This window comes from Chanos chanos, chromosome 4 (genome assembly GCF_902362185.1).
Source record: "Chanos chanos chromosome 4, fChaCha1.1, whole genome shotgun sequence".
NCBI lineage: Eukaryota > Metazoa > Chordata > Actinopteri > Gonorynchiformes > Chanidae > Chanos > Chanos chanos.
The window spans coordinates 27,989,109-28,001,322 of record NC_044498.1 but is presented as its reverse complement, the minus strand read 5'-3'; the positions used below and the strand labels follow the sequence as shown (position 1 = coordinate 28,001,322).

The window sequence follows — 12,214 nt, the reverse complement described above, 5'->3', positions numbered from 1 at the left end:
TGCAAGCAGCAATGAAGGGGCCAAGCAGCTCATGGGCACCAGGCAGACAAGTAATCAGAAGAACTTGTGAACAAGACACCAGTTCATCACAGGTTGAACAGACCCATTGCCACGCACACAAAAATCAACACGAAAATCAACACAGGGCTTTTAAGGCCTGTCATAGAAAACTATTGAAAACATAATCATATTAAGACGGCTGAAATACAAAATAGTCACCACATATGGTTCATAATTTCTCAACTAGGGTCCTCTACTGTGATAAAGCTGAAGAAGTTTGGTTGAAATATTCCGCTGTCTTAGAATAATTTGAGATGTAATACATTTGTGTGAGTTTTTTCTGCTATAGCGCCCCCATGTGGCCAAATGTTATGAAACTTGGTGGTTCCCCATCACTTCTCTTCCCAATGATGTGGTCCAAGTTTGGCATCAATCCAACCAAACATTGCTGAGATATGCTCACTTCCTGTTTTGGAGGCTTCGCCATTGAAATTCATTGGACAACAGCAGCCATATCCTTTGGCCTAGCAAAGATTCTTTTGATCATTTTTGGTCAGACCATTCTGTGGATGATACAACAAATTTGGTGGTGATAGGACCAACGGTCTCGGTCTAGTTTGCAAGAGTACAGTTTTCTTAAAGTCAAAATGGTGGACAATCAATGTGGCAGATTTCCATAAAATGGGTCCGTTCTACTCATCAGGATGCAAGGATTCAGGGACAGTAAAGCTTCCTGGGGTAGGTAAAAAGGTTAGGAAGTGTAGGTGCAATTGCAATCCTAACACAGAGACACCAAAAGATGTAGGTGTGGTAGGATCTATAAATCAGTCTCATAAATCAGTCTCATAAAATTTATTAACCATTAATTTCGATGTTCAATATTTTATTAATTAAACAACTAAGATTAATGGGATAAGCTAGCTGTAACACTGTGCTACAGTCTTAGAGAGTATTGCAGTACTAATGTATTGCAATTACACTACTAAACCCATAACACTCATGAACAACCAGGTTGAAGGTAATTGGGAGTGCTTTGATGGCAGAGGTTGGCATTCAGTAGATACTGCGGCAGAAACAGACAGGACAACAGTTTATTTCAATGATACTATTTATTAACATAATCAATACCACTTGGCAAACCAATACTGATATGGTACAATCAATAATCAGCAGCAAATAGAATGATCAAAGGGTAACAAAATGGTGATGAGTCTATGTACAGGCATTCAGTGTAGAACTGAATGAGTGTTAGACCAGAGATGAGTGAGTGTGTGTGTGTGTGTGTGTGTGTGTGAGAGAGAGCGAGAGAGAGAGAGCGTGTGCGTGTATGTGGGCGTGTGCCCAGCTGCGCACTGAAGAGAGAGGGAGGAGTTTTTTGGAGAGAGGCTCTGCGCAGGCGCACAGAAGAGAGGAGGAGGAGCGAGGGAGAGAGGCTGTGCGCATGTGTACAGCAAGAGGTATGCGTGGTATGAGGATTTAGTGCGCAAGCGTGTGTGCTAGGCACCAACTAGAGTGGGGGTGGCAACGAGAATCGCATGTGTGCGAGAGACCAAAGAATGTCTAACTTGAGAGCTAGTCTCAAGTAAGTAGGCCCTAAACTCAACAACTCTACCCAACCCTTAAGTCACGCTGCAATCCCAATGTTGGAGGTGTGCAATCAGAAAAAGGGAGTTAGAGAGAGAGAGAACGCATGCCAGATCTATCCTTCACAAGAAAATAATAAACGGCTAAAAAACGCATCGTACATGAAATACAGCGTGTACATTAAAATCATAAAAGAATTCAAATGATAACACTTTCCTCACGTTAACTGCGTATGATCTTAATACTAAAGTATGCCCAGATGCCAGCCTTACTTTGAATAGCTCATTGCGTGGCGACCGAAGGTGCGTCTTTGGTAGTCTGATGAGCAGTGCGATTCGCAGGTCCAGGGAGAAGTTCCTTTCCTTGTCACTTGAAGATCTTCGGGGCTCCGTTACTCGTCCGATGATCTTTAAGGGTTCTTGATTTAGTTCGTCGAAATTTAAAGAAGTAGAAAGGGATCTGGTCGCCTTTTCTTCCGTCGATTACTGTGTGCGTTACAGTGTAACTTGCCGGTAGAAGTTAAAGTTGCAACTGCGCGAGAGAAAGTAAATTAAACTTTGGTTGTACAAATGTCTCGCTTCTTTGTTACGCTGTCCTTTTCGGCGGAGAAAAGAGACACCCGTTGCTAGCGAGCTGCTACTAGAGCGAGCCGCTGCTAGGGAGTTGCAGAATTGAAGCTGGAAAGAGCTGGAAAAGAGGGCTGGAAAAGAGCTGGAAGAGAGCAAAGTTTGGAATTTTCCGCGGTTTTATGGCGAAAATTGCGTCATCACTGTATGGTATCTGCTGTAACCAATACCGTTACAGTGAAACCTGAGAAGATGGGTACAGATTACCCATGCGGTCGCGCAGGGAATTATGGGTAATATGTTCTACGGCCTGACGACCCCTACAGAAGTTATGAGCAAAAATGTCCTCTAGGGTTTGGCCTGTTGGTGGCGCTACAGCCAATGATGGAACGACACCAAATTTGGTGCCTGGATACCTTGTAGTCTGCTCTATGAGGGTGGCAACTTTCATCATGATCCATGAAGGGCTTCTATGATCTGTCATTGAAAATGGCTAATTCCAAGATGGCCGACAAAGAAAATGGCTGACAGGTTGGGGTCATAATCTTCCAGTTAGGGCTTGATACTGTGATGATGCATAAGAAGTTTGGCTGAAATATTTGCTTTTGTTTTGGAGTTATGGGTATTTGAATACATTTCTTGATGTTTTCCTAGTATAGCACCATCATGTGGCCAAATGTTATGAAACTTGGTGGGGCCCCAGTATTCTTCATGTCAATGAATTGTACCAAGTTTGGCATCAATCCATGCAAGCATTGCTGAGATATACTCACTTCCTGTTTGGAGCCTTCGCCATCAAAATTCATTGGACAACAGCAGCAATACCGTTTGATCTAGCAACATTTTTTTGATGATTATTGGCCAGAGTGTGCTGGAGATGATATGAACCAAATTTGGTGGTGATAGGATCAACGGTCTAGGACTAGTTCACAAAAGTAGGCTTTTCAAAAAATTCAAAATGGCGGAAAATCTGATTAGGCAGAAATTGACGCTAATGGGTGCATTTGACTCGTCATGACCCAATGATTCGGGGGTGGGGAGCGCGGGGGGGGGGGGGGGGGGGGGGGGGGGGATCACAACTCTAGGACAAAGGATTCAAAAGTTATAGGCAAATATGTACCAAAAGAAACCCTTGATTTTTGGCCTATTGGTGGCGCTACAGGGATGAATGGATTGACCCCAAATTTGGTGCCTGGGTACCTTGGACTATCCTCTATCAATGTGCCGAATTTCAGAAAAATCCACCAAGGGGTTCATGGGGCTGCCATAGACTCCCAGACGAGAAACAATAATAATAATAATACTATTAATGAAAAATTCTAACGATTACAATAGGGCTCCAGCAGCTTTGCTGCTTGACCCTAACAATCATAATAATAATAATAATAATAATAATAATAATAATAATAATAATAAAAAATATAGCTGCAAGCAGCAATGCCAGGGCCAAGCAGCTCATGGCCACTGGGTAGGCAAGTAATCAGAAAAACCCCTGCACAAGACAGCAGTCCATCACATGGTGAACAGACACACTGAAACCCTCTATTCCCTATGAGGGTGCCACATTCCAAGAAAATTTACCTAGGGCTCCTTTGGCCTGCCATAGACAACCATTAAAAAAACAGTGATACCAAGATGAGTCAAAAATAGAATGGCCTGCATAGTGTTTGTGACTTCTCATCTAGGATTCTTTGCTGTGACGATGCTCAAGAAGATTTATTGAAATATCTGCTTGTGTCTTGGCGTAATCAGTATTTTTATATGTTTTTTTTTAGAATAGCGCCCCTATGTGGCCACATTTCACCAAACTCTGTGGTTATCGAGTACTCCCCCTGGCAATGACGTGTATCCAGTTTGGCATCAATCCAACCAAGCATTGCTGAGATGCGCTCACTTCCTGTTTTAGAGGCTTCGCCATTGAAGTTAATTGGACAACAGCTACCATACCGTTTGTCTTAGCAAAATTCTTTATAGAACTTTTGGCCAGAGTCCTCTGTAGATGATGTGTACCAAATTTGGCGGTGATTGGATCGACAGTCTAGGCCTAGTTTGCAAAAGAAGGTTTTTTGAAAAATTCAAGATGTTCAAGAATTCAAATCTAATCAGGCGGAAATTGACAGCAACCAACTCGGCTTGACCTAAGGATTCAGGGGGGAAAAAAAATCACAACTCTAGACTGTGTTGTAGATTCTGGTTTGGAAACATCTTTATTCTCTTGTCCACTGTGACTAGGGTTGCCACCCGTCCCTTATAATACCAGATCGTCCTGTATTGGAAAATAAAATGCTGTGTTCCGTATTGAATGAATAAGGGATGCAATTTGTCCCATATTTTCGTACATGTCGTTTCATATCTACACTAGGTCTTCAAAGTGCTGAGAATAACAACATCAAGTAAAATCAAACCAATTATACAAGCATAGTGGGAAAGTTTCATTTCAGTGGTGAGCTACAGACCAACAAGCTCTGTGTGCTGGGTTAGATTGCACATCAGCATCAGCGTTTCCATTAGGTGTAACTCAGTGTTTGCCTTGTAGCTTACAATTATATATAGCACCCTCAGACACTGTATTTTTCTCTTCCTTATTATTTTAATGATGTCTCAAGTCCCCCGGTGAAACGTAAGAGGCTGTCGAGACATTGGGCTGAATGATCCGTGGGTCAGCCCTTTCCCTGGCGATGAATACAAGGCAAACTGTACAGTTCACCATCGAGCTTTTTTGGTCGCCAATGGAGGGATGTCTGACCTTAAACAGCACACTGCAGGTACTACCTATGTCCGAGTAGAGCAGACTACACAGAGTGGAATCGCCTCTTGCGGGGGCATCCCTTATTTCCCCAAAAGGTGGCAATCCTAACTGTGACGTTATCCACACAGCTGTTGATGCGGAATAGCACAATGGTTGTGTATTCCTCCAAGTCCACCTCTGTGCTGTGGGTAGCCTGTTGTGCAAACAGGTCCCATTGGGTATGTTCAAAGCAGTCTTGGAGTTGTGAAGTGGCTTCCTCAGGCCACATTTTGACTGTCTTTATTGCAGGTTTGGTCCTATGGATGAGAGGTCTGTATGCTGGGGTCAGAAACAGTGAAAGAGGATGAGATTTCCCCAACTCACCCATGGGACAAGCTCTGTGTTAGCCTTTGATGTTTATATACACACGATCCAGAGTGTTTGAGCCCCTGGTAGGGCATTGCATGTGCTAATGGAAATTATGGAGCACTGATCACATATTGACCTGGTTAAAATCCCCTGCAACAATGAGGGTGCTGTCAGGGTGAGCATCCTGCTGTTTACTGATGGCTGAATGCAGTTGTGCTAGCGCTAGCTTAGCATTAGCTTGTGGAGGAATGCACACAGCCATGATGAAGACAACGGAAACCTGAAGCAGATAAAACGTCCTACATTTAAGCAGTACATAATCCAGATCTGGAGAACAACAGCTCTCTACTGCAGCGTGGTTGGTGCACCAGTCATTGTTGGTATAGATGTAGAATCCGCCACTCTTGCCAAATTCCTTTGTTTGGTCTGTGCGGTATAGCGTCTGGCTCATTAGCTCTACAGTCCCGTCGGGAACCAGCATGCTGAGCCATGTCTCTGTAAAAATCAGAATGCAGCAGTCCCTCATAGATCTCTGTGTTGAGCCACAGCCTTACTTCATCCATCTTGTTAGTGAGTGACTGGACGTTTGCAAGGAAAATGCCTGGTAAAGAAGGTCTGTGCGGAGCACTTCGTAGCCTGGCCTGCACCCTGGTGCGCCATCCACGATTTTGCTTTTTCACAGTGCCGCTGCCATCTCCTTCCGGCCAGTATGGTGATCCATGGAGCTGTCGGTGTTCTGGTTACTTTTTCCAGGATGTTACTGAAGTCGCTAAAGTTGCTGGAAATTTGTTCGCAATTTCGGCTGATGTTAAGCAGTTCTGCGCGGCTGTACAAACAATTTGCACTAGTGACTAAACTAACCATTAAGATAATAAAGATAATAAAATAACAAAAACAGCATTAGTTTGGAGAGCGCAGAGCCGCTGTGCCTGGACGTGCCGCCATCTCGTCAGTTGACCATTACACATTACCCCATCAGATCACATCAAACACAATATCACACAGATCAAGCCAAACACTGGCATCACACAGATAAAATCAAACACACAATCACACAGATCACAGTCCACTGTCCTCAGTTAAGAGTGTTCCACTGTTGGTGACCAGGAGTTGGAATGTGTTCATGTGGGAGATGGAGTGGTGACAGGCTGTGTGTTTGTACCAAGTCTATTCACTGTCTTTCTCTTCTCGTCTGTCATGATGCTCCTGGCTAAGGATGCAGACACTAAGCATGGAGTGACCTTGCCTTCATGCTAGATGGGACCCTCTGAAACATCAGGAGGTTACATCCAGCCACAAAGCTAAAAATCTGAACGTGTCCTCCACTATGTTCTCTATCCAGTAATCTCCAGTATGTTGATGACTGTACCCTAGGAGATCTACAAGTTGAACAAGTCACAGCTGCAGTAAGAGCTTAGAACCAGAGGGGTCTGTGGGTGGACAGACCAAAGCAGAAAGGTTCGGTGTCGCTGGAAGAATCCACATTGAAGAATCCTCTCTGAAGACTTCAGTACGAACTAGGATACTCAAAACTGGGTCAAACAGGCCTCATCTTAATATGGATGGCTGAGAAAAGGGTTTTCATCAACAACAACCTACACACGAGAGTGGCAGTCTGACAACGAGTGAGCATGCCCAGTGCCAGGTAGTACAACTCAAGTTCTTTCACATAAAAAGCCTCCAGTGCTAACTAGTTGTGTAGGAGCATCATAAAAAACTCTGTTGATTTATGGTGTGTTCCATTTGAACTTGGAAGTCGGAATTGCCGAGTTCCCAGTCGGAGATTTCAGCGGGAACGCCCCCTGAAGTCGGATTTCCAACTTGGAAAGTCAGAGAAACCTCACCAACCCCGATTTCAAAATCCAAGATGGCTGCCCCCAGTATTGCAGTAGTGAAAACCGTAGTAGTTTACTGTTTATTGGCACTTCTGTCTTGGTTGTGTCTCATTAAATCAGTCGGACACACAGTACAACCGTGGACATGTTGCAACGGCATTTGTACGCACAAAATACCTCGTAATGTGTTGTTCTCAACAACAGCGAACCTGGCTAAAACGGTTTTCTGATTTGTTGTTTGGGAATGCGGTCAACTTGGGTGTGACGTCATTCCCAGCTCCGAGTTCCGACTTCTGGGGTAAATGGAATGCAGCATTAGTAATGTGATCCAGATGACAGAGACGTCTGTTCTAACATTCCTACAGCCTGCTAAAAAGGCATCCGCTAAAGATCACATTGAAAAACAGGCAGAATAGGCCTCTGAGGTGTCTCAGGTTATGTGTGTGCGGTCTCAGGACATGTTTGTGTGTGGTCTAGGGACAAACACAGTGCACGAGTATGAATGTGTGTGTTTCTGGCTGTCCTGAGCCCACCTGCTCCAGTAGGTCCTCCACCTTCCTCTGCCAGCTCTCTTTGGCAGTGTTCAATTCCTGGTCCTTACTTTGGGCCAGCTGTGTCAGTGCTGTCTGCTTCTCCTGCTCATGCTCTTCACGCAGCTCCTCACGCAACTTCTTACATTCCTGCCTGTGTGGAGACAAACACACGCACACACCCATGCACAGAGCCAATGACTACTCCATTCATGTATGAGAATGATCTCAGTAGTTCAAAACTGATAAACACCATCAGCTAACATGACATTTATGAAATACAAAAAACAGAAACAAAAGACACATCTGGATTGTATATTCTTACTATAATACCCACTTTACAGAGTGTGTTGGGCAAAACACATATTTGGGGTAAAGATGTTAAACAGTGACTTTTGGTGTAAAACCCATTTGTTGACTAGTGAGCAGGACTGTGCCTATTACATCCATTGCTCCATGAATTTCTCTCTGGGGTAGTAAATTACTCTTACATTTCCCAATATTCTTTGCAAATAACCAATTACTCTAAAAACATTCATTTTAACAACTTTGACACTGAGCTTGATCTTGATGTCCCAGAATACACCATGTTTTGCAGCAACCTTCAGTATGTAATTAATACAGTAGATTAATATAAGAATTTCACCTAAAATTTACATCTGATTTTGCGAGTGAAGATTTACACTGTAAATATTTTATAAATTGCAGCATTAAAATAAACCCTTTGAACACTCTGGTTTCTCTTTAACATGGATCATGCAGTTTTGTGTACAACATTTGTTGGAGATGAAACAGAAAAAGGCAAGAAAATGCAAGGTTTATCGTAACGAGAATCCATCTGTACTTCCTACAAGCACAACACCAGTAATTTTTAATGGCTGGTAAGGGGACCAGTTGTTTCATGGCTATGTGGGTGACCTGTGCTCAGAGATGGGCTTAATTCAGGGAAGTTCACTGCTGCATTAATACTGGCCATTACCATCAGATATTTTCACACTCCTTTTCTCCACAGCACTGTGAAAATGTCCCACCACGTCGCACTGTCAAACATCCACACATTACACTGGGATGTAACAGTCTTTTAAATATGCCAAATTCGCCTAAGTTCCTTTGGCAAGAAATGGGTTGCATGAGGCTCGAGACACCATCTCAGATGGTCAGGAGACTTTTCTCAAATTTTTCAGTCAGAGACATAAAAATGTGGTGCAGGAGAACGAAGGCTTAAACTTTGTCTGTCTCTCCCTCTGTCTTGGTCTTTCTCTCACTCTCTGGTTGTGTTGAATGCATGTGTTTGTTGTCCTGCTGGGCAGTAGCATGGTGGGGCATAATGGGGTATGTGCAGGAGTGAGACCATTATGTATTATGGTTTTCTTCCTATCTTTCTTCAGCAAGTGATTACCAGACCTCTCTGTAACAAATAGATGAGCTAAACACTCCCTTTCATCTTTTCTATCCCTTGCTTAAAATCCCTCTTTCCCATCTGTCTTTCTATCTGGGCAGCTTAAGTCCTACAGCTTGTAGTCTTAAGTTTTGTTGATTATAAAACTGTACATACAAGCATGAAGAAACGCTGCCAGGCCATACAGACTGAAAGTATTGTACACACAAACATAAGAGAAAAAAGGTTAAACAGGTAGCTGAAGCGGAGAAAGACCTTTCCAGAGAAATGTGTTGCAAAATCCATAATTAATATTAAGTACTTTGATGCTCTTCAGAAGGTACCACCGTCCTGCTCCCCTAAAAAGGATATCAATCAATACTTTCCATACCAGATTTACAGTGTAACACATGAGTACAGTATAACAGCTGTGAGGACATCAGACCTGGGGATAAATTTTGCATGTTCTCTATTTGAATGACTGGTCCTGTTCCAAAAGTCATCACTGCTCCCTTTTCTTTGTGTCCTTGCTCTGTTGGCCACTAGTCTTATTTTACTGTAAAAGCGCAACCATGATAAACCCTCTGTGGGAGCTTTGTGATGTTTGATGTCGCTCCTGTTGGAATACTTTGATAGAAAAGGAGACAAGGTAACCATGGGAACCACATAAGAGTTTCCGGACAGGGCCCAGTCATGCCAATATTTGTACTTCACTGTCACCTAGGCATGTCAGACACGCACAAACGCTCTCACTGTACATTTGGATTACATTCACTGTGCACACAGTAAGCTGCTCATTGTGTATGCTGTGACTGAATACTGGAAATATACTGTGTTGACCTTGCAGTCCCTCTGAGACATTACACCTGTAATTACCTCACACTTGTGCTGTCTGATTGCTCTCACATCATTCCTCCTGCTTCATCAACACACTCACTGATCTGACTGAAGTTTTACTGTTATGCTGGAATGGCTCATTTTGGCCAATGTCTTAATTATGTAGAGACATGCCCAATGTTACTCTGAGAGATTAAAGAAGTCCTGATGGGCTCCAACATAGGCCCTCTTCCACTTCATATGCACAGTCAGAGGCTTGTCAGGACTTTGTCACTTTGCTCAAATCCCATAGACTCATTAACTGAAGAGCCACCCTCTTCTACTGAGCAGTAATAAGCTCCATGGGGGACCGCTCATTCCCTCACTGACAGCTCACTGCTCGTTCCCTCACTGACAGCTTGCTACCCAAATATCAGGCTTAGACATCCAACAGGACAGCCTACAAACCGATGGAGTTAGACAGAAAACAGCCATCGTATTAGCTCACAGGTTCTGACTGATAAACTCAGGGACAGTGAGAGTGAAACTGTAGCCGATAACTGTAGCTCTGACACGCTAGCGTGTCAGAGGCTACACAAACAAAACACACGCAGGATTCAATGTCATTTTCAATGACACTGAAGTTAATCTAACACCAGCACACTTCCTCTGGGTCCTCTCTTATCTAAACTCTCTTGACAGAGCCTCTAATATCACTTTCCAGGACATTCTACAAGAAACAATGACATACCACACATCCAAGATTACTGAGTCTGCACACAGCCACATACATACACACACACACACACACACACACACACACACACACACACACACACGCACGCACGCACACACGCACAGACCTAAGAGTCTCAGTCCATTTCAGCTCCAACTCCAGAGCCATTTTGTCCATCTTCAGTTTCTCCTCCTCCTTGGTGGAGATCAGTTTGGCCTCATGCTGCTTTTTCTGGGTCTCCATCTCTCCCTGAGGACAGAGAGAAAGAGAGAGAGGCAGAGAGAGAGACAGTCAGAAACAGTCAGAATAAGTCAGTGAGAGAGAGGAAGAAAATACAAAGTAACCAGATAGAAGTGAGCGAAACACACAAAAAAAGTCCTGTGACACACAACACTAGCGACAGAACAGGTAAGGCTGTCACTCCCATAGATCAGTCAATCCAGCAGACACAGAGGGGAGACCCAGGCAGAGTCTGAGCATCTTTTCTGCCGCCAACGTGGACATGTTTCATTATGTATGGTCAGTAAGAGGCACGGCTAAGGGGAGTGCCAGCACGCACTCTTTGCCATACATGTCCTGCAAAAGAGGCTGAAAATAGCAGGATGTATAATTTAGCCTAACACAATTCCAGTTGAGAAGTGAAACACAGAGAAGTGAAAGACATTCCAAAAATGTCTCTTTAAGACAGCTCTCAAACATTTCCTATTGTGTCTATGGACTGCAGGGCTAAACCCCAAATGTACTCTCTCTAATACTCACCATAGCATCAGCAAAGAGCCTCAATTATGCAATAATTATGCCTTAATGCTCAGTTACATCTTTATTATGCTGCATGTCCTGTAGACACCTGTTGTCCAGGTAGTAATCAGCTCAGAAGGTTAGGGGCAAAGCTCTAGAGCAAACACCAGCAGCCCTGTGCTCTCACCTGTATCTGCACCCTTACAGTTGCTTTCCAAACTAATAAACCGGAATCATACTAAACACTAAATCAAATGAAACATAATAATTGTGGTAAGACCTCATGAACTATCACTGGCATGCAGGAGATGCAGTCAGTCGATTTCTTCTCTACAAGCATACAGGTGTGACACAGCCTTGTAGTCAGTATAACCCTCAACAACCAGGGCAGGACAGTATGTGTTCATGTTCTAACCTGCAGCGCAGTCAAGAGGTTACTGGTCTCCCTCAGTCTGGCCCTGGTAGCATCCAGCTCTTCCAGAAGCTTCTCCTGGGCCTCCTTCAGGCTGGAGATGTGTCCCTCTGCTACACCAAGACCTTTTTCTCCCTCCTTCACTAGCTCCTGCAAATGGTTCATCTGAGAGAGAGAGAGAGAGAGAGAGAGAGAGAGAGAGAGAGAGAGAGAGAGAGAGAGAGAGAGAGAGAGAGACTTGCTGACACTATGGCAGGCAGCAGTGGTCATGGGGAGTATCTCTGCGGAAGACAGACTTGAATGACAGTAAGAAACAGGACAGTCAGAACTGTAAGATACAGATTTTAACCAGTGAAAACCCATGAAATTTTCAAATCTCAGATTACATAAACCTGACTGTGTCTAATCTAAATGATGCGACATAGAAAGGACACAATGGTACAAGTCAGTGAGTGATATAATTGAATCTCTCTGAGGTCTCTGTGAGACGTGCTGTGGTGGTCTGGTTATCCTGCTAAAAGT

At 43.7% G+C, this 12,214-nt stretch overlaps 1 protein-coding gene across 3 annotated transcripts in view; it reads right to left on the bottom strand.

The window, feature by feature from the left end:
- Positions 1 to 12,214, bottom strand: part of fam184ab (family with sequence similarity 184 member Ab) — an 85,386-nt gene that overhangs the window by 44,079 nt on the left and 29,093 nt on the right. For all 3 annotated transcript variants that reach the window (XM_030772476.1, XM_030772473.1, XM_030772475.1), the window contains exons 7-9: positions 11,696 to 11,857; positions 10,670 to 10,791; positions 7,616 to 7,766 (exon numbers count right to left, since the gene is read on the bottom strand). In XM_030772476.1, the coding sequence (XP_030628336.1) occupies positions 7,616 to 7,766; positions 10,670 to 10,791; positions 11,696 to 11,857 (435 nt within the window). The remainder of the gene's footprint in view (positions 1 to 7,615; positions 7,767 to 10,669; positions 10,792 to 11,695; positions 11,858 to 12,214) is intronic.